The 23905-nt window shown below is 36.9% G+C and overlaps 1 protein-coding gene across 1 annotated transcript; it reads right to left on the bottom strand.

The window, feature by feature from the left end:
* Nucleotides 1-562: 562 nt before the first annotated feature.
* On the bottom strand, nt 563-20504 carry LOC131037778 (uncharacterized). Its single transcript, XM_057969967.2, has 2 exons — nt 20315-20504; nt 563-930 (listed from the first exon to the last, which is right to left on the bottom strand). The coding sequence occupies exons 1-2, from the start codon at nt 20502-20504 to the stop codon at nt 563-565; spliced, it is 558 nt and encodes a 185-aa protein (XP_057825950.2).
* Nucleotides 20505-23905: the final 3401 nt, after the last annotated feature.

The following is a 23905-nucleotide window of genomic DNA, read 5'->3' as shown; positions in this document are numbered from 1 at the left end:
TGTAGGGCCCCCTAGGGAAATAAAAGACTTGGTATCTGGGGGTATTTTCAATACTTAGGAATATTGTGCAAATTTAAAACAATGGCTTGAAGCAGTGACTCCTAGTGCATGGGGCTAGTGATCAAATGACAAAAGGGCCTCGTGATCATGACTTAAAACTATGTCACCGATAGATACAAGCCAACAACAAAACATAACATTTCCTAAGGAAATAAAAGATTAAACCTTGAGAGACATAGAACCTCCTTTTAAAACCCTAAACCCTAAGCTTCAACACATAGGAAGGGCACAAATAAAATCAATTTTAAAAAGTTCCAACACTGGCTCTAGCTAGAGGATGTTTGACCACTCGATTCAAAGCGAGAATCTAGATCTTTGGGACAGTAGACCAACCAAAAAATGCAAGAATATTTACAAAACCCTAATCTAACCTATATACAAACCCTAAATCTATTGCGCAAGGAAAAGGTCAAGAAAAGAAATGCTTAAGGAACTATCTATGCACTGGAAGCTCCTACATCTCACCATTCATATCTGCTAGGAAATATGAATCCTCACCATTTTACTCTGCAACAACAAATGGCCCTGGCCACAAGGCTTCAAATTTTCCATGCTTGCCCTTATCTTGGGCTCTAGCATTCCAAAGTAGTACCAAGTTATTGATTTCAAATTTTCTTTCTGATGTTTTCTTATCAAATAGGTACTTACTCTTTTGTTGCAGCTTGAGGTTCTTCTTGTGAGCATCTTCTCTGCTTTCATCCAATTCTGCAAGCATATCCATCCTTTCCTCCACCAGATCTGACATTTGTAGGTTGTTTTCATCAATGAACTTGTATACAGGAAGTAGATTATTTATTGGCGTCCTTGCTTTAGATCCATACACTAGCTCAAAAGGAGATTTTCCTATGGCCTTCTTAATAGTGATCCTATCTGCTCACAGAGCTAATTTTAGTTTATAATCCCAAGCTATCTTTTTTCTCCCAAGTGTTCTCTTGATGATTTTCATGATACTCTTATTGTTGGACTCAGCTTTCCCATTTCCTTGTGGGTGATATGGAGATGCATATGAGATGCTTATTCTATATGATTTACAAAAATCTATGAACTCTTAAGATCTGAAGCACATGGCATTGTCCATGATAAGTCTTACTGGTACTCTAAATCTAATCACAACATTGTTTAGTAGGAATTCAATAACCACTTTACTAGTTGCTTGTCTTGTGGGGATATCTTCCACTCACTTAGTGAAATATTCTGTAGCAACCAATATCCATTTATGCCCACCACTGGACCTCTCAGTGATCTCCCCAATAAAAGTAATACCCTATTGATGAAAAGGGGCTTATACTTGCATAGGCATAAGAGGTACTGCTCCAGCATATTTTAACTTACCTAGAAACCTCTAGCAAGGCTCACAATTTCTTACAAAGGTGTGTGCATCCTTGAATAAAGATGGCCAAAATAGCCTACCCTTAATACCTTGTGAGTTGTGGTGTTTTTTATGAAATTCCCTCCACATACTCCATCATGCATTTCTCTTAACACAAGTTGAGCCTACTTTTCATCTGGACAAAACAATAGAAATCCATCATTGTCTCTATAATATAGGTCTCCACCAGTAAACACATACCTATGTGATCTCATTTTTAAGGTTCTTTTTTCGCTTTCTGTGGAACCTTTTGGTTATATGGAGTCTACAAGAAAAGGATGATATCAGCATACCACGGGGTTCTTTGCAGCCTGCAAATGATACATTTTTAATTAGATAGAACATTTATCTAGGTAGCTTCTAGGTTATCTATATCCATAAGCTTTGCCAAGCCAATTCCTCAAACCAACTTAGTAATTTGAATGTCAACATTAAACTCTTGGATCTTGTTGATCCATCTGCACCTTGTGCCCATTGTCTCGGATTGGACAAAGATGTCTTTTACTACAACATTAGGTACATAAGCTATGACTTGGGCACCTACCTAGTAAAGCCTAAATAAATTTATAGCCTTAACCAAAGCATATGCTTGTTTTTACACAATGCCATATTTGAGTTTTGTTTTCTGAAGGGATTTGTAGTAGAAAGTGATGAGTTGTTCATATCCCTTATTGTTCTTTTGGAACATAACAACGACTACAATATGGAATGAAGTAAAGGAAAAAACTTGGAAAGGTTTCCTAAAATATTTTGCCTTTAAAATAGGAGCTTGCTTGATGGCTCTCTTGATGGCTACAAAGGCTTCCAAAGCTTCATTTGTGAAATTTATTACAACTCTTTTATTTATCATCCTAGAAATAGGTTTTACTATCTCAACAAAGTTAGACATAAACCTACGGACAAAGTTTATCTGGCCAAAGAAATATTGGATGGCTTTTACCATTTTGGGGATAGGTATTTTATCAATGGCAGCCACTCTCTTAAGATCTATCCTTACCCCATCTTTGGACATAATATGTCCTAATAATTTACCTTCAGTTATAAAAAAATGACACTTCTTATGATTAAGAGAGATACCATACTCTAATGCCCTGAGAAATATCTTTTTCAAGTGCAAGCAATGTTCCTCCCCCTTTTTAGAGAATGTTGTTAAATCGTCCTGGTAGATAACCATAATGATGTCTATAATGTTGGCATTATAACAGACAAAGGGATATTGTTGGCATTTCAATTAGGATATTGAGAAGGTTGTTGATGATTATGGATATAACTGATTAAGGATGTTTACTATCTTAATATTATTATTTTGTCATTGATGTCAAGAAATTGATTTTCTAATTCAGTATGATGTTGCCATATCTTAAGAAGTATGAATTGATGAGTATAAAGATGTCGGTAAAAGACACAGAAAGAATGTGATGAATAAGGGGATAAGGGGATAAATAAGTTATTCAATGGGCAACTATTACCGAGTTAGACAATGATGAGATCATGATGTTTAGATTGTTTTGATATCCTACATATTTTGTTGATTGTAAGGTTAATACTATACTATGTTACCGAGCAAAGAACCTAGTTGGTAAACCCTAAGGTTATCGCTATCGGTTAATGAAGGCAAAATGTCTACCGAGTGAAGTTTAGTATTCACCGAGTTACAACCGAGCTATAACAGAATGCATTAAATGATTAAAAGCATTATTTAATGAAGGAAGCTGATGAGCTGGAACTGATTAAATGATTGGTATGTCGTGCATGAAGTTTGTTAAATATTCTATGGCAAAGGAAAATCGGCAGGAAGATCTATAGCGCAGATTGAACCGCAATACCTTAGCACAAGCTCCATGAAATGTATGCAAGTTCCAAGGCAAGGTAAAACATTTTCAGATCAAAGGATACATTGAACCTAGTCAAGTTTGAAGATCTGATGGCTATGATTGATCATCGGATATGTGATCAAGGAGATTAAGCAGTTAGCAAATTGTTTATAAATAAGGAACTGTTGATAAACAATGCATGTGGCAAGTGTAAGCACAAGGATGCTACACAGTGTTCACCGAGCACAAAAGCTTGAAGACCTGTTTGAGAAATAGAGTATAGAGCCCAGCAGAGGGACAAGATAAGTCCTATGACTAGATTGTATTGAGCAAATAAGAATCTGCTTTAGCATTTTAGATGCAAAGTTGTAGATATATTTTATTACTGTTATTTTGTGAAGTGACAGAAAATCTCTTAACCGAGTGGACTTAACAGTCTTATTTGTAAATCCTCTAGTAAGGTGACATTCTGATTGAGTGTTTGAAATCCTTTGACAAGGTCACTTCTAACAAGGTGAAGATCCTAACAGATCTGAAGGAAATCCCTTAACCGGGTCACATCTAGCAATGTGTTTGTAATCTTTAACAAGATTTTCTTTTAACCGAGCATACTCTAGGAGAGTATATTTCTTAGTGGGTCCGAAATCCCTATTTGGGTTTCCACGTTAAATCTAGTGTTATGAGTGTTATGATGATTATATGCTTATGAGTTTGAATGTTTGGTAGTTTTGGTTATATTACTGAAGTATATGTTACCGAGGTTGAATATGTTGTTTTTATGGAAGATTAAGTTTGTATGATTCACTCCCCCCCCTCTCATCTTATTAGCTTGGCATCTATACTTACATTAAGTATCAGAACTATCAATTGGTATCAGAGCTTTGGAATCTGAAAGAAAAATTTTAAAGGTACTTGAGGCAAAGATCCAAAGATGTACAAGAGGGATGCACTGAAGCTAAACAAGTCTAGTTTCTCTACATGGCAGAAAAGGATGAAGCTACACTTATCAGGAATTGGAGAATATGTTGTATATTATCTGGAGAATGATTTCATTACATTGAGCACCTATCCATTGACAATGGAAGAGATAAAGGCAAAGCAAAAACATATTCAAGCAATGATTGAAATAACATCTGCATTGACCGACTCAGAGTTTAATGATCTAGAAGGCTACAATGATGCCAAGGCAATGTGGGACAAGCTCATATCTGTGTATGGTGGTGATGAACATGTTCAAAGAGCAAGAGTGGATAGTCTAAGAGGAAAAATTGAATCTATGAGGATGAATGAAGGTGAGAACATAACCCAGTATAGTACAAGGTTAAAGGAGATTGTCAATCAAATCAAAGGAGCTGGTGGAACTATTGAAGAAAAGGATATAACAAGCAAGTTGTTAAGAACCCTTCTACCAGCTTATGCAATCCGAGTCTCTACAATCAATGAATTGAGGTTTGTACCTAATATGCCAGTTTCTGTAGATGCTATTATCGGTAAGCTACATGCATTTGAGTTAAGTAATTTTGATAATAGTGGGTCTTCGGTAAATAAAGTTGAATCTGCATTTAGTTCTTTTCATATTGGTGAATCTAATGATTACAATGATAGAATGAGAAAGTACACTGAAGGGGATCACAGTGGAGCAAGTGAGAGATTTTGCAAGAACATGGAAAAAGTGCACAAACTGTATGAGGAAATCAAGAAGAAAGAAGAGTTTGAAGCACTATTAGCCAGAAGGTTACCAAGAGGCAAAGGTAAGTATAAAGGAAAACTACCTTTGAAATGTTTCAATTGTGATAAGATAGGACATATGGCCTCAAACTATCCTGACAAAGAATCTAGAGAAAAGAGAGATTACTGAGATGATAGACAGAAAGATAATCATTACAAAGAACACTGAGATTTTAGAAGAAGATAAAAGAAGAGATGCCTAATAGCTAATGAGGAATCTAATGATGATAAATCAGATGAAACTGATACAAAAGAAGTTGTTTATGTGGCTATCAAAGATGGATCAGATGAAGAAATGTATGAAGAAAAAGCCCTACTATCTCAAATAAGTAAAAATGATTCTTGGATCATAGATAGTGGATGCTCACATCACATGACAGGTGATAAACACAAGTTTGTTATGTTAGAAGATTATGATGGAGGTTATGTAAGATTTGGTAATGATGCACCATGTCCACTAAGAGGTAAAGGATCCATAACACTTCTTGACAATGCTAAATGTAATGATGTTTATTGGGTTGAAGGATTGAAATACAATTTGTTGAGTGTAGCACAGCTAAACAATACAGGATACCGAATAGAGTTTCAGAAAGGAATTGTCAAAGTTCATGACAAGCATGGAAAGTTAGCTGCTACCGGGACACAAACAAAAGGTAACACATTTCACCTTGACTCAACTCGGAATAAGTGTCTATATGCAAAGATAGATGATACCTGGTTATGGCATAAAAGGTTTTGTCATGTAAATTTTGATAATCTGATCAAAATAAGTAAGAAGCACCGAGTAAGAGGTCTACTGAGTCTTGAGAAACCTGAGAATGCTATGTGCCGAGGATGTCAGATGGGTAAGATGACAAGATCAAGCTTTACAAGTAAGTCCTACACTTCTAAAGGAATTTTAGATCTTGTGCACATTGATCTTTGTGGTCTTATGAAAGTTCAAAGTTATTATGGTGATAAATATTTCATATTATTTGTGGATGATTATTCAAAGATGATGTCAGTTATGTTTCTAAAAGAAAAATCAGAATCTTTTCAAATGTTTAAATGGTACAAGGAAAGAGTTGAAAATGAAACAGGAAGACAACTAAAATGTCTTAAATCTGATAGAGGAGGAGAGTTCACCTCCGATGAGTTCAACTTATTCTGCAATGATCATGGTATAAAAAGACAAGTCTCTGCACCAAGAACTCCACAACAAAATGGAATTGTTGAGAGAAGAAACAAATCTATTATGGATTGTGCCAGAACCCTGATGATTGAAAAGAAAGTGCCACAAACACTTTGGAGAGAAGCGATAAGCACAGCAGTTTACACCCTGAACCGAGTACAACTGAAGAAAGGAACTTTGAAGACACCATATGAAATCTGGTATGACAAGAAACCTAATGTAAGTTATTTTAAAATCTTTGGAATTAGATGCTATGTTCACAAAGATGATAGAAATGGCAAGTTTGATCAGAAAAGTGAAGAAGGAACATTTCTAGGTTATTCTTCTAAAAGAAAAGCATTTAAATGTCTAATAAAATCATCTAACAAAATAGTAGAAAGTGCAAATGTGAAAATTGATGAATTTGTAGAAAGAAATGATGAAGGAAATTCCAAGGAACCAAAAGATTTTTGATGAATTTGTCTATGTTCAACCGACAAGTCTTACCGAGAGAACTGTTGAAGGAAATGAAGAGAATATCCTATTACCGAGTGATGAAGAAGATCATACAGAATCTACCAAGCCTATATTAGCGAAGTATGTCAGAAGAAATCATGCATCAAGTCAAATTATAGGACATAAGAATGATCCAGTGATGACAAGGAACAAACTAAGATAGAACACATGTCTGATATCTGAATTTGAACCGAGAATAGTGAAAGAGGCATTTAATAGTGAAGATTGAATAAATGCTATGACAGAAGAGATTGATCAAATCAAGAAGAATGACATATGGACACTGGTCCCAAGACCGAAGGACAAAAATGTAATCGGTACCAAGTGGATTTTCATAAACAAGCTGAATGAAAAAGGTGAGGTCATTCGAAATAACGAAAGACTAGTTTGCAAAGGTTATACTCAAGAAGAAGGAATTGATTATGGTGAGACTTTTGCACCTGTGGCAAGACTTGAAGGAGTAAGAACATTGTTGGCATATGTTGCTTACAACAATTTTAAGGTATATCAAATGGATGTCAAATCTGCATTTTTGAATGGTATATTAGAAGAAGAAGTTTTTATTGAACAACCTAAAGGATTTGTTGAAAACAAGAATAAAGATCAGGTATGTAAATTGAACAAAGCGTTATATGGTTTGAAACAAGCACCTAGAGCATGGTATGAGAGATTGCACTCTTATTTGATCAAGATTGGTTTTATAAGGACAAATGAAAATAGCAATATGTACATGAAGAATGATGAAAATGGAATACTGATCTCAGCTATATTTGTTGATGATATTATCTTTTGTGGAAATGACTCTTTATGCAAGAACTTTGGAAATGAAATGAGCAAAGAATTTGAGATGTCACTAATCGGTGAGATAAAGTATTTTATAGGTTTACAGATACTGCAAATGAAAGATGAGATTTTCATTACTCAATCCAAGTACATAAAGGAAATCTTGAAGAAATTTGGAATGGAGGATTCAAAACCAGTAAGTACTCCTATGACTACCAACTGTAAATTATCAAAGAATGATGAATCTGCATCTGTTGATGAGATACTTTACCGATCCATGATTGGAAAGCTGCAATATGTTGTTCACAATAGACCAGACATAGCACATGCAATAGGTATAGTTGCAAGATTTTCTGCAGATCCCAAGGAAACACACATGACAACAATCAAGAGAATTTTTAGATACTTGAAAGGCACTGAAGATTATGGCTTAGTATATAACAAGAGAAATGATTGTGATTTAAAAGTTTATACTGATGCTGATTGGGTAGGCAACATTGATGACAGAAAAAGCACAAGTGGAGGAGCTTTCTTTTTAGGAGAAAGACTAGTAAGTTGGCTTAGCAAGAAACAAGGATGTGTTTCACAGTCAACAACAGAAGCTAAATATGTTGTTGCAGTATTGAATTGTACCAATATAGCATGGATTAAACAATTGTTGGAAGGTATAAATGAGAAAGTCACCAAGCTAGTAACTATATTCTGTTACAATACTAGTGCCATTAACATTTCAAAGAATCTTATTATGCACTCTAAGACAAAGCACATCTCTATCAAATATCATTATCTTAGAGAAGAAGTTCAAGAGAAGAAAGTGGTGTTGAAGTATATTAGCATAAAGGAACAAATAGCAGATATCTTCACCAAGCCACTGCCAAGGGACACTTTTGAGTATCTCAGAAGCAAGTTAGGGGTCCTACCCCTATCTTCTACTCATTGACCGAGTTCAGTGAAAGCATCAATTCGATGACTCTAAAGAATACCTTTTAAGAGTTGATGCCTATTTACACACTTTAGGAGGTTTTCTAAAGGTGTGCAGGAAACATACAGGGAATAGGAATTGAAGACATAATACTCTGACTGAGACTGAGTTGACACATATCAGCAAGGAATTCACTTCTCAGCGGAAGAAATCATGTTTTAGTTCTTTACTTTTTGGCATTTTTGTCAAATAGGGAGAAGACTAATGTATGGGGGAGAAGACTGATGACAGAAGGAGAACATTTCAGCAATATGAGCAATCAATTATAGCAATCCGAATCTGAATCATTAGTTCAAATCAATTGGTTTTGCCATCAATGCCAAAGGGGGAGATTGTTGGCATTATAACAGACAAAGGGAGATTGTTGGCATTTCAATTAGGATATTGAGAAGGTTGTTGATGATTATGGATATAACTGATTAAGGATGTTTACTGTCTTAATATTATTATTTTGTCATTGATGTCAAGAAATTGAATTTCTAATTTAGTATGATGTTGCCATATCTTAAGAAGGATGATTTGATGAGTATAAAGATGTCGGTAAAAGACACAAAAAGAATGTGATGAATAAGGGGAGAAATAAGTTATTCAATAGGCAACTATTACCGAGTTAGACAATGATGAGATCGTGATGTTTAGATTGTTTTGATATCCTACATATGTTGTTGATTGTAATGTTAATACTATACTATGTTATCGAGCAAAGAACCTGTCAGTAAACCCTAAGGAACCTAGTCAGTAAACCCTAAGGAACCTAGTCAGTAAACCCTAAGGTTATCGCTATCCGTTAATGAAGGCGGAATGTCTATCGAGTGAAGTTTAGTATTCACCAAGTTGTAACTGAGCTGTAATAGAATGCATTAAATGATTAAAAGTGTTATTTAATGAAGGAAGCTGATGAGATATAACTAATTAAATGATTGGTATGTCGTGCATGAAGTTTGTTAAAGAATCTATGGCAAAGGAAAATTGGCAGGAAGATCTACAGCGCAGATTGAAGTGCAATACCTTAGCACAAGTTCCAAGAAATGTATGCAAGTTCCAAGGAGAGGTAAAACATATTCAGGTTGAAGGATACATTGAACCTAGTCAAGTTTTAAGATTTGATGGCTATGATTGCTCATGGGATATGTGATCAAGGAGATTAAGTGGTTAGCAATTTTTTTATAAATAAGGAACTGTTGATAAACAATGCATGCGGGCAAGTGTAAGCACAAGGATGCTACACAGTGTTCACCGAGCACAGAAGCTTGAAGACCTGTTTGAGAAACAGAGTATAGAGCCCAACAGAGGGACAAGATAAGTCCTATGACTAGATTGTATTGAGCAAATAAGAATCTACTTTAGCATTTTAGATGCAAAGTTGTAGATATATTTTATTACTATTATTTTGTGAAGTGACAGAAAATCTCTTAACCGAGTGGACTTAACAGTCTTATTTGTAAATCCTCTAGCAAGGTGACATTTTGATTGAGTGTTTGAAATCCTTTGACAAGGTCACTTCTAACAAGGTGAAGATCCTAACAAATCTGAAGGAAATCCCTTAACCGGGTCACATCTAGCAATGTGTTTGTAATCTTTAACAGGATTTACTTTTAACCAAGCATACTCTAGAAGAGTATATTTCTTAGTGGGTCCAAAATCCCATAGTGGTTTTTCCCTATTTGGGTTTCCACGTTAAATCTGGTGTTATGAGTTGTAAAGCGGAAAAAATCGCGATCAAACCCTAGTTGCACTCCCCTCTACCAACTCCGAGGAGAGAGAAGGGAGGTTCGCTAGGATTCGATGGTTTTTCACTTAAGGGAGAGACTTTACATTCAAAAGAGGGGTTGAAACTCATAAGATCCAATCCCACACAATGTAAGATTGGACGCTAAATGAATTTCAAGGGTTAGGAACGCAAGGCTACCCTCTTTTGTAAAGAATATTGTATTAGGGGAATTAAGCTAGGAATGTATAGAAAGTGACAAAGATTTTCTTATAAACTGAATTCGGGTTATAGGATGAAGCTGCGAACCTGGAATTAGCAGTAGAATGTCGATAGGGCGCTGTCCTGCAAATTTGAGCAAAAGTTGTCGGGACGATGGCGCCCGGCGCCACGGTCCTCCGAAAAATCCGCGAAACGAAGGGGGATCTGTTCGTCTCTGCACAAGGATTCCAGATCTTCAATCTCAGTTGCGTACCTGCAACCTACACACAGAAAAGCGAAGACGATTGGGGGGTTAGGGATTAGGGGTTTGCCTTTAGGTCAAACCCTGGTTTTGGAATTAACCAAGAAATGAGCAAGTGCTGTAAATGTAAATGACTGTAATGTAAAACAAGTACTAATACCTTGTTCTAAGGATGTTTGTATCCTTATGTGTGAAGGTTTAGATGTTGTTGTTTGTTGTATGTTGTAGTAGTAATAAGTGATCTCCTCTTCAATGGTTGAATCCTTGACTTGAATGCAACACTTAGCCTTGAATGGAGACTTGAAATGATCAATTGCTTGAATGCTTGAATGCTTGAATATAGTTTCCACGCTTTTTTCCGTCATGTATATGTTATGTCAGAGAGGAAAATGTAGTTTATATACTTGTCAATTAGGGTTAATAGACTGATTTTCCCGACCTTAGGCCGACCAGGAAATATAATTTCCAAATTGCAAACAAAAAGACCCGCAATCTGCTTAGGAGACCGGGCCCAAAATAGGACCCAGGGACCAGGGCGCTGGGCGCCATGGTCCTGGGGACCAGGGCGCTGGGCGCCATGGTCTTTGGGACCAGGGCGTTGGGCACCCTGGTCCTAAGGGACCAGGGCGCTGGGCGCTCTGGTCCTAGCTCCCGGGACAGCAGGGTGCAAGGAGGTTCAGGCCAGGGTGCTTGAAAAATGCAGTTTTTGGTGTCGTGAGCAAGTTTCGGGGTCTCCATTCAGGTTGCGTGTTGCGTCGCCATCGTGAAGACCGAAATGCAGTCAAAATTGCAAGTGTCGCAATTTTAGGACGCTACATTTAGCCCCCACTTTAGCGGGAGTATGTATGCTCATACTTCTGGTAAAGTACAAGGAAACAACATTGAATAGACTTTCACCACGTCAAGGAGGCAAGATACACCAAGCCCCTAGTGGACTAAGGATCTTACTACTTTGATTGACAAAGTAAAAGAGAAGATCACGAGGGAGAACCATGACTGTCAGTAGTAAGGTTCCCTCACTATGAGTCATGTAAAAGAAATACCAAAAATTTTCAAGGCAAAGCTAAGTTCGCCAAGAAATTTTCAAGTATCGTGAAAGGATAGACAGGGTGTATGCCCCCCTATGTTAAAGCGATCGCACATGCCTCAACGGGGGTGATTGTTTTAACGTAGTGATACACATAAGAAATGAGAAGGGAAAGGAGCACGTTATCGCAAGGATTTAGCCCCCAAGTGTGAGATAAACCCAAGGATAATAGACAGAAAGCATGAGGATTTAGCCCCCAAGTGTGAGATAAACCCAAGGATAATTATGTATGTATGCATAATTGTTCTTCATTCCCCAATCAAGGAAGGTCACCTAGAAGAAGGGAACACATGTGTCTTTTGAGTCAACATGAGAGAGACCAAAGAGATCTCAATGCTTTGCATCGTCCTCAAGTAGACAACACTAAGGATGACAAATAGAAGAATGAGAATAACATATAGAAGAAGTAACAAAAGAGAGGGGGAGAGAATCTGCTATGCTAATGTAACTAGTCTAGCACGTCATCTACCCCCCGATCTTGCTGATCAATGTTTCAGGAAGGCAGGGAACACGCTAGAGGAGGAACATCCAACACAGCAGATGGAGCTATCACAAGATCCAAACAAGGGCTATGTTCATGTTCCAAGCCACATTGTTCTTGTCTAGGAGCTAGGATAAGTGCTTTAGAAAATTCATTAGATAAATGGTTATCAACATCAACAAGTTCATATTCACTATCAGAAGCAAGAGGAGTAAAATTTTCATCATGAATAACATTTTCATCTATATCATCATCAAGATTTATAAAAATAGGATCTTTAACTCGCACAGGATCAAAACCATCATGCATCTTATGTTTAGGAGATTTAGGCTCAATTTCTGGCTGAGGAGAAAATGGAATAATGCTTGTTGAAGGTGTTTTTGGAGATTGTAAAATTTGAGAAGCAGCTGCTTGAGCCCTAAGATGACGTTTTCGTCGGCATTCACGTGCAGAACGATTTCGTCTAGTCTTAGTAGGAAGTGTAGAAGATAGAAGAGGAGGAATGTTCTCATCCTTATCACTTGGGTGTTTAGGTTGTGGTCTCTTAGGCTGGATAATAGGAGAAGAAGAAGGTCTCTTCTCTCTATAAAAGGCAGGAGGAGGAACTGCTCCATATAAAGGAGGAATTTTTGGTTTAGGAAGAAGACCAAGTCCATCATGACGAGGAGGAATAGGTCTACTTTTAGAAGATTTATCAGGCATAGACATAGTTACATCCATGGGGATGGGTTGGGAATCTTCTTGAGGAAAGACATTAGTTTTATCTTTCAAAGGAAGAATTTCCTTCTCAAGAATGATAGGAATGTCAAGTTTAGGTGTTCTAGGTTCACTTAAAGATAGGATCATATCTGTTTTCCACTTTTGATAAGATTTGAAAAGATGATCACTTCGCGGAGGAAGAGATTAGAATTGTTTAGGCCAAAAGTAATCAATAGGAACACTAGAGGTTCTTTCAGCTGGTTTAAAGAGACTATGATTGACAGTAACAACTTCACCATTATGGGGAAATTTAAAACACTTATGTATAGGAGAAGCAATAGCTTTCATGGAAGATAGCCAAGGATAGCCAAGCTTCACACAAAATTGTTCGGATGAAGGAATAATAGCAAAGTTCACATCAAAAGATTTATTATGGACCTCAATGGGCAATGTAATAGAACCAATTGCAGGAGAAGAAAATGCATCAAATAATTTCACAATCACATCTATTTTGTCATAGATCACTTGATTCAATTGCAAAGTAAAAAGAAATTCTTCAGTAATAACATTAACCATGCACGAAGGGTCAATAAGCACTCCACGGCAAGGTGTATTCTTGACTTTTGCAACTATGTATAAAGGACCATCAGGTGCTCTAATGGTTTCACTAGAATCAAATGTGATGGAAGGTTCTTTAGGGATTTCTTGCTGCTCTACAAAGTTAATCACATTCGGAGTCATAGACACAAGACCATCAGATGAGAGAGAGGAATCATTAGCCTCAATCGCATTAAAGGTATGAGAAGTATGAGAAGGTAATGGATCAGCAAAAATCTGAAGATTTTGGTTAGGAGGAGCTACAGATGTGTTGCCTTTATCATTCACTCCAGAAACAGAAATAGTATTATTATCAATCAAATCTTGAATTTTACCCTTTAAAGAAAAACATTTTTCAGTATCATGACCAGGCTGATGATGAAAGTGACAAAAAGCTTTGCTATCAAAATAAGGTGAAGTAATCTTTGCAAGATCAATTTGCCTTATAGGAGGAAGAGTAAGCACATTTTGTTCCAATAACTTATTCATAATACCATGCAATGATTCATTCAAAGGAGTATACTTTCTTTCTTTCCTGAAAAATTTAGAAATAGGAGGCCCACCTGATGCTGCATTCACATTGTTGTTGATGATGTTTTCATTGAATTTGATAGAATCTCTGTTCGGTTTAATCTTCCCAAATGGTTGTTGACTGCTATCACCCTTATCACTTGGAGCCATAGGATGTGATTGTTCCATTTGACTCACAGTCAGTTGATAATTGTGAAGAGTTGTACACAACTGTTGGAAAGAAGTAAACTCAGAAAACAGAAGTTTGTCTCGAATATCTTTTTGTAAATTAGAAATAAAGATTCTTTGAATATCATTATCAGGCACTGGAAAAGAAATTTGAGCATACAAATGCTTATATCTACCAATGAAATCAGTCACTTTTTCTTTAACACCTTGTTTACAATGCATTAAATCAATCAAAGTAACTTTAGGACTTATATTGTTTTGAAATTGTTGAATGAAAGCATTTGCAAGTTGTTCAAAAGAAGTAATAGAATAAGAAGGCAACGAGCAATACCATTGTAGGGCTTTGTCTCTTAATGTTCTAGTGACTAGTTTCGCAAGCAACCTTGGGTCATAAGCAAAATCAGTACAAATTGTTTGAAAAATCTTAACATGTGTTAGAGGATCACCTTTACCATTATAAAGCTCTAAATGCAGGATTTCAACATGTTTAGGAGGGATGGCTCGAACAATGTCAAGAGAAAGTGGGCTCGCAACATCAAATGTGGGCACACTAAACTTAGATTGATTCATAGAGGCAATTTGTTGCTGTAAAGAAGAGACAGTCTGTGCAAGATTGTTAATGGTCGCTTCAGTCGAAGAGTTCATATTAGGTGTGTTAGATTGAGATAGAGGTGTTATGTTATTGAAAGAAGGCAAAGAGTAAGGTGGTGGGACCTTATGATAATCAACCATGGGGGATGATCGGACAAGAGGAACACTACAAGGAGGAATGGAATGGTTAAATGAATTACCCCCTTGCATCATGTTCATTTGTGAAGATGTAGTAGGAACACTCATTGAAGGAATGAATGAAGAAGGTGGATTAAATGAAGGAATAGGATTAATTGAAGAAGAGGGATTGCCCCCATGACTGGTAATCACAGGAGGAATGTCTTGTATAGAAGTAGCCATGATGTTTGATGTAAAGGTAGGTATGCTAGCAATAGAAGTTGTCAAAGGAATAGAATGATTGTCTTGTGTGGGAGGTTGTGTATAACCTAAAGTTTCAGCACAACTCTTTATAGGCATCATGTTCGAATTCACAATGTGTGAAATACCACGCAAAATATCAATTCCATTCTTATCATTTTGAAGCATGCGTTTTAGACCCTCAATTAAAGGAAGAGCTTGACTATCGGGATACTCATGAGACATCCATTGGTGAAAATCGTCAAATTGGTTATCCAATTTCGAAAGTTGTTCAACAGAAACCTCATGGAGAGCTTCTTCATCATTAGGAGGATTAGAGGAATTACCCATGTCCTTGTTAAAAAGGCTATTCAAATTAGGTTCCATCTCCTCGGTAGTTAAACCTCGGAAAGACTTAATTATACGGCTTCGTCTAACGGGAATAGTGTAAGTAGGGCTTATTGTTGTAAAACTCATGCACTAGAAAGAGAGAAAAGATTTTGATTTTAGAGGTAGCAATTTTCAGTAAAACCAGCCAATCTTCCAGATTTAAGCTATTAAATGCAATCACGACAGTCTCCCGAAATTTCAGAAAAAATGTTCGGGACCGTGGCGCTCGGAGTGCAACACGGTCCTTGCAACTTTTTTTCAGAATTTGCAGGGATGAAAGGTATGATGATTTTAGAGCTAATCTAAAAAAATTGAGGGATTTTACGATCTGTAGATAGGCCAAATTAAAGTTGCAATCTCGAAATTGAACCCTACCAAGATTGTCGAAAAATGCAAAATTAGAATTTTGAAAAAGAGAGGGAAATTGAAATTTTGAATTTTATGATTTTAGAGGGAATGTCAAAAGCAATGCAAGTTTTGAAATTCAAAAATTGACTCAATTTCACGCAAAATTCAATTTTGAAAGCGGAAATTAAAGTTGTTGTAATTAAGCACTTAATTTCAAAAGTCACAAATTGCAAGAATTTCAATAAAGCACTGAAGTTTTGAATGAATGCAAACACACTTTTCAGATTTAGGACAGTAAGAACACAGTTTTGACACAAAATTTCGATTTTGATGATTTTTGAATGATTAGAAGCCCTAGACCAAGCAATCACAAGACCAACTTTGACTGTAATTTTGAAAGTGTTATAATTGATAAAAGCAGCCAAAATTCTGGATTTTAGCAGGAAAATACAACAAGATCTCGCTCCCAAAATTTTGGAAAAAATGTCGGGGACGATGGCGCTCGGAGTGCACACGGTCCTCGCAACTTTTTTCCAAATTTTCAGGGATGAAAGATATTGTGATTTTATTGCGGAATCCAAAGTTACAGCTGATTTGGAGATGTTTTGATCAGTCAAATTTTCAGACAAAGGTTGAATCAAGAGGGTTTCAAAAATTAGGGTTTTGACACTTAACCACTTAATTTTCAAAATCAAAGCATAGATATGAATTGATAATTTGTAATAGAAGGGCAGATCTGAAGCAAGCATTAATAATTAAACATTTCGCAAGTTCAATGTTCAAAAAGAAAATTTAGGGTTTTTATGCAATCACCTCTAAAATTTTGCAAAAGATCAAACATGGAAATGTAATCAAGGAATCAATTTTCAGATCTAATCATGAATAATCAGAAAGGATGTTCACGTCAGGTTCACCAAAATGTAAAGCGGAAAAAATCGCGATCGAACCCTAGTTGCACTCCCCTCTACCAACTCCAAGGAGAGAGAAGGGAGGTTCGCTAGGATTCGATGGTTTTTCACTTAAGGGAGAGACTTTACATTCAAAAGAGGGGTTGAAACTCATAAGATCCAATCCCACACAATGTAAGACTGGATGCTAAATGAATTTCAAGGGTTAGGAACGCAAGGCTACCCTCTTTTGTAAAGAATATTGTATTAGGGGAATTAAGCTAGGAATGTATAGAAAGTGACAAAGATTTGCTTATAAACTGAATTCGGGTTATAGGATGAAGCTGCGAACCTGGAATTAGCAGTAGAATGTCGATAGGGCACTGTCCTGCAAATTTGAGCAAAATTTGTCGGGACGATGGCGCCCGGTGCCACGGTCCTCCGAAAAATCCGCGAAACGAAGGGGGATCTGTTCGTCTCTGCACAAGGATTCCAGATCTTCAATCTCAGCTGCGTACCTGCAACCTACACACAGAAAAGCGAAGATGATTGGGGGGTTAGGGATTAGGGGTTTGCCTTTAGGTCAAACCCCGGTTTTGGAATTAACCAAGAAATGAGCAAGTGCTGTAAATGTAAATGACTGTAATGTAAAACAAGTACTAATACCTTGTTCTAAGGATGTTTGTATCCTTATGTGCGAAGGTTTAGATGTTGTTGTTTGTTGTATGTTGTAGTAGTAATAAGTGATCTCCTCTTTAATGGTTGAATCCTTGACTTGAATGCAACACTTAGCCTTGAATGGAGACTTGAAATGATCAATTGCTTGAATGCTTGAATGCTTGAATATAGTTTCCACGCTTTTTTCCGTCATGTATATGTTATGTCAGAGAGGAAAATGTAGTTTATATACTTGTCAATTAGGGTTAATAGACTAATTTTCCCGACCTTAGGCCGACCAGGAAATATAATTTCCAAATTGCAAACAAAAAGACCCGCAATCTGCTTAGGAGACCGGGCCCAAAATAGGACCCAGGGACCAGGGCGTTGGGCGCCATGGTCCTAGGGACCAGGGCGCTGGGCGCCATGGTCTTGGGGACCAGGGCGCTGGGCGCCATGGTCTTGGGGACCAGGGCACTGGGCGCCCTGGTCCTGAGGGACCAGGGTGCTGGACGCTCTGGTCCCACCTCCCGGGACAGCAGGGTGCAAGGAGGTTCAGGCCAGGGTGCTTGAAAAATGCAGTTTTTGGTGTCGTGAGCAAGTTTCAGGGTCTCCATTCAGGTTGCGTGTTGCGTCGCCATCGTGAAGACCGAAATGCAGTCGAAATTGCAAGTGTCACAATTTTAGGATGCTACATGAGTGTTATGATGATTATATGCTTATGAGTTTGAATGTTTGGCAATTTTGGTTATATTACTGAAGTATATGTTACCGAGGTTGAATCTGTTGTTTTTATGGAAGATTAAGTTTGTATGATTCACCCCCCCTCTCATCCTATTAGCTTGGCATCTATACTTACATTAAGTATCAGAACTATCATATAATGTCTGTGAAGGCTACATCCATAGCTCTCTAAAATGTTTCTCCAGCATTAGTCAATCCAAAAGGCATTCTGAGATAGACATAAGTTCCCCATGGAGTAATGAAGGCGGTCTTGTATTGCACAGATTCTTTGACCTTCACTTGGTTGTAACTAGAGAACCCATCCACCATAGATAACAACTCACAACCTATGATCTTTTGTATCATTTCCTCCATGTTAGGCAAAGGATAATTATCCTTTAATGATGACACATTAAAGTTTCTAAAATCGAGGCACAATCTAATGTCACCATTTTTCTTTCTTACAGGGACAAGATTAGGAACCCATGATGAATGCCTTATGGGCCATCTTTGAGCTTCATGATCTCTTCTTGCATTTTGGGTCTAAGAACTAGGTTAATTGGCCTTTTCTTTTACCTGAAAGGTTTAGCAGCTAGGTCCAAAGAGATCTCTTGCTAAAACAAATCTTCCCTGTAATATTTTAGGTCATCATATGACCAGGAAAAGACATGATTATATTTTTTGAGTAAAGAAATCAACATAGATATTATATTAGGGATGATTCTTTTACCAATGTAGACTTATCTAGGAGAGGAATCAATTCCCAAATTAACCTCTTCAAGGTCTTCTTTGTTTACGGAAGACTGCTTCATTGTTTGTCTTCACTTGCACTATTTCATTCCCAAAAATAGTGTCCTTGCCTTCTATGGTTTCTAAAAAAGCATTGAAATCTATTTCCTAATTGTCATACTCATCTATGCAATGCAATAATTTCAACAAGTCATCATCATCATTGAAAACTTGCCAATTGCGAATATTATCAGGAATGGCAAGCCTAGTTTTTACCTCCATCTTTGAAATTCTAACCAGGGTGATATCCTCACTCTTTAAAGAAATATTTGTTAAAAAATCTGTCATAATGTTCTTTGATCTTTCTATCCATTTGATATTGAAGGCATAAAAAAATTCCAATGAATCCCAAACAATTGATCTGTACTGCTTCACTGTATCATTCTTGGAAGAATAAACTGATCTAACCTGAGATACAATCAATCCTGAATCTCCCCATACTAACAATTTCTTTATCCCATGCTTAGTGGCTAGATTTAAACCTAGCAACAATGCCTCATACTCTGCCACATTGTTAGTGCACTCAAAAATAAGTTGGAAGGAATACTTAAATGTCTTCCCACTAGGTGCAATAAAAACTACTCCAGCACCCAACCCTTCATTGTTGTGAGCTCCATCAAAGTACATGTGCCACAAATCCTCCTTACTATTCTAATTTTCAGCTATGAAAGGGTATGCAACCTCTAGGGGTGACTGAATAGGTTCAACTTTGAAGTTCCCCATATCAAAGTCACAGAACATCCCCATGTTATTCGAGTCAACTTGCTCAATAGTAGTGTCAGACCTGGGTTCTCTTTCTAACCTAATAGCTTTCCCATTAATTTGGATAGTAGCATAGCATAAATCTAGTTGAATATTTCCCCCAACCACTTCTTTCCAATGTCTTGACAAAAGCATGCCATAATTTGGGGGGACATCTACAACTATTATATCTACCTTGTAAGTAGCCTTCAAAAAATTTGTTATCTTGACTTCTAAATTTTTGAGGATGCCTATCACAGTTATGGATCTATTATCCATGGCATAACACTTCCCATAGTTATAGTCAACATTTAGCCCAATTTCCCTCATGAGTCCCACAAGCATGATATTAATGGAAGCCCCAGAGTCAATCCTACAGTTTTTCACATGCCTACCATTTACTATCAAAGTCATATAAAAGGGATCTACTTGTGAAAGGACTTTAGTGATAGTACTTTCTCAATAAACCTTAGGAGCTTGCATTTTTTTAGAGTGTTCCCCTTGTGTACAGTTAGTTTCATCTTCTAAAACAACATTGTTGTGAAAAACATCTTGGGGCATACTTGGAACTCCATTTATCAAACCTAAAACATTATTTCTATGCTCTCAAATCTTCATCATTTCTAACAAAGGAACAAAAATCTTTATCTGAGTTTATGTTTGCATCATATAAAAATAAGGTGTTGTAAAAGTACCTGGATTAACCTCCTTTTGATTGGTTGTCTTTGGTTGCTTCTCCTTCTCAGCTATTTCTATTTTCGGGGGAACTTCAGTTGTGACCTTATTTTCAGTCTTCTTGAATTTTGTCCTCCCTTTTGGCACATACTGTTGGGCAGCGGTGGTCTTTACCACCTTGTTATTTTTCTCTGTAGATGGTGGAGGCATTTGTTTCTTATGTTTTGACTGCTCATCTTTTATGAATATTCCACTGGGTTTTCCTTGGTTGGGAAAAGTACCCGTTGGTCTTAAATTGTACCCTCTTAATTTGAGTTATAGTAGCCATAGTAATTCTTTTGATTTCTTCCTTAGAGGGTCTCCTCAGACTGATGTTTTTAGACTAGTCATTAGAAGTATTGACCCTATGTTCTTCCCTGTTTTCTTCATCGGAAAATACTTCCTGATGATGGCTTCTACTCCACAATCTCTTAATATCTACATCTATTTCTGCTTTATTTTCTTCAAAGTTTGAGCACTCAGACTCATTATCAACTTAAAAAGAAAACATATTCACCATGTGATCAGTGAATCTGTCTTCCTTGCAACTAGCATAAACATCTTCATCTTCTTCCATGGCCTTTGCTACTGCGCATTGGGCTTGTGTGTGTGGCAGATTACATGCCATACACCATGGGTTGTCCTCCACAAGATGAGAACTTGGCCTCTTCAATGGATCAGGTGTTTCTTTATTCGCGGGCCTTTGGTTACCAATTACAAGTCGCCCATCTTTCCAGTTTGTGTTATAAGGCATATCATACAGCTTGGGTCTATCATTCCTTTGAAAATTAGGCCTATCATGCCACATGCCTTTCTCATTTCTAGCCACTTTGTAGCTTAAATCCTTTAAGGCACTCATAACCTTATCCAACTTATCCTCTTCTTTCGGCACTTTTTTGTCATGTCCTTTAGTATTTGGTAAAATCCTAACATCATCTCTTCTTGATGTTTTTCTTGAGGCTTTCCTATTATTCTCAATGGTTTGAGCCATTTTGAATGCAGAAGCTAAAGAAGGTGGGTTATTAGACCTCAATTCATATCCAATTCTAAGATAAAAAGCATCAAAGTAGAACACCAAGTTCATGTTGTCAGTTGGTTTCAGATTGAGAGGAATTTAATTTAGAATTTTAATGAATCTGTTATTGAAAAAGGCAACATCTTCATTTTGATTTTTTTCGATACTTGTCAACTCGTGTAAAGCAAACTTAGAGTCTGAATGATCACCGTACTAATCTCTGAATATTTTTTTAAAGTCTTGGAATGATCTAATTGATAGATCAGGCAAACTTTTATGCCATTCTCTAGCATCATCAGTTAAAGACTACATGAACATCTTCATGGAGACATCTTCGCTTTCCACCTCAAAATTGTCCATTAAATTTTTTAAAGTTCTTAGGTGATCCTCTCCTGAAATGGCATTGTTTCCTCAGAATTTAAGCAAAGCATCCCTTAACTCATTTATTACTGGACTTGGGAAACCTATAATCCTAGTGAAATCAATATGTCTATATCTATCTAGTTGCATTGATCTTCTAGAAAATTGATTATGCATATGTTGTTGATGCATATTTCCTTGATTTGGTACTTGTTGTTGTTGATGTTGTTATTGTTGTAAGGGTATTTGATATTGTTGATGATATCTCTCAGCCATTTGTTATTGATATTGCAGGAACTGTAAATATTGTTGATAATTATTATTTATTCCAGTTGGATTACCATGTTGATGCATTGGTGGAGGTGGATATTAAGGGATGAAAGGGACCTGAGGAGGTAGTGGGCTATAATCTTGTCCCGGTATGTTGTACTGATTTTGGGCTCCATAATGATGACGGGTACTTGCTTGACCAGTAATGCTATTTTGGACATTGATAGGGGGAGCACATGTGCTGGCAAAAATAGAGGTCAAACTTGGAATTCAAGTTGTCCATGAGTAAGACATTGTACAGTACTGGTAGTAGTACTAGAGACACTTGCCCGAGTATTAGCTTGGGCAGTAGATGTTGATCGTGTGGATACAACATTTAGAATAAGGGCTTGAGTGGTAGTACTCATAACAACAGGGGCTAAGACTCTAGTGGTACCTATGGTGGAAGGCAGAGGTCCAAATATGATTAGAGAATAGCTAGTTGGACTGGGTATACTTGGTATTTGACCTGACATTCCTCAAAAAGGTATTTGTGTAGATTGTTGAATGGCCAAATTTAATATTTCTTGCACCATTGGATCTCTTTCACTTATCACTTGATATAACCCTCTTTGCAACTCTTCTATCAATACTGTGGGAGCATTTCCCAATGTAGAACAAATATTGGATTTAGTAAACTGGGTCTGAAAAAGGTTTTGTGTTGTAGGAAAACTCATAGAAATAGGGCTAGCCATAGTTTACTCTAGACCAATGTTTCCTTGTGCATTAGCTATTTGGTCAATACACCTAGCCTCAAACTCTCTTTGCAACCTAATCCTTTCAAAATCTACATAAGCTTTATCATAACCACCTTGGTTTTGAGCAGGATCACTACAATAAGGATTTGGTGAATTTCTATCCATGCTTGGGAAAGTGTGACTAATAATAAGATTTTATTTTGGCAAGGATTCATCAATACTTGTATCCTCTCCTTTGTATGCAAACTTATAAGTGTCACTATGACAACCCTCTTAAATATCCTTCCCTCTTAAATCAATATGCAACTGATTATGTTCTTATATTCTAACAACAAGAGAATTAACTGATGCTTGAGAAAAAAAGGTTTGAGGAATAGCTTTTCCCTTGATAGTCCACATTTTTCTATTTGTAGACTTGTTGCCCTCTCTGCTCCCTTGATCAGACTCTTTATCTAAGCTAAACTCAGTGTCTGATGTGTTGCACCTTGCAATGCACTCACTCCTTCTTGTAGCAATATTGGTAACCTTCCTATCACTCATGTGAACCTTTCAAGCTATGAACTAGCTTCTTGCTTTTCAAAGTCTCCACCCAAGATGTGAATATATTTTTCTTTAGTAACTTTAGACTTTGGACAAGGATTACTAGGGGTAGAATATTCTTTTGACACAATCATGACTTTTCTTTCCCCAGTAGAATCACCAATCTGTTGGTTTCCAAATCAACAGATCCTAACTCCTAGAGAAAAAACCACTAACTCATGAACACACTCAGGATTGGATTTGGCTAATGAAGAAGATTTAGCATGGAAGCTTCAATATTCTACTTTTTAGGCTTTGTAGGACCTAGGTGGGTCTTGCTATTGCAATATCACCAATAATTTAGACTAATACTCACCAACATTGCATTGTATAGCAGATGCTTTCAATGAAAATATACCAAGGAAAAGTATAATATACTACACATTCTGGTTTGAACCTTATCTTTTGTTACTCTTGCTTGCATTGAAAGATGACTCTAATCTATTTATATTCCTAATATAGAAGAAATAATAACTTAAATAAAAAAGGTGAAGTAAGAATGAAAGGATGATCCACAAACTTAAGAAGTATGACCAGTGCCTTCTCTAAGGGATAACATAGTCAAATAACAGTCCTAATGATGAACGATATCACATTACCAGCATTAAAAT

This window comes from Cryptomeria japonica, chromosome 4 (assembly GCF_030272615.1).
Source record: "Cryptomeria japonica chromosome 4, Sugi_1.0, whole genome shotgun sequence".
NCBI lineage: Eukaryota > Viridiplantae > Streptophyta > Pinopsida > Cupressales > Cupressaceae > Cryptomeria > Cryptomeria japonica.
The sequence above is the reverse complement of the archived record's forward strand: the minus strand, read 5'-3'. Positions and strand labels throughout refer to the sequence as shown.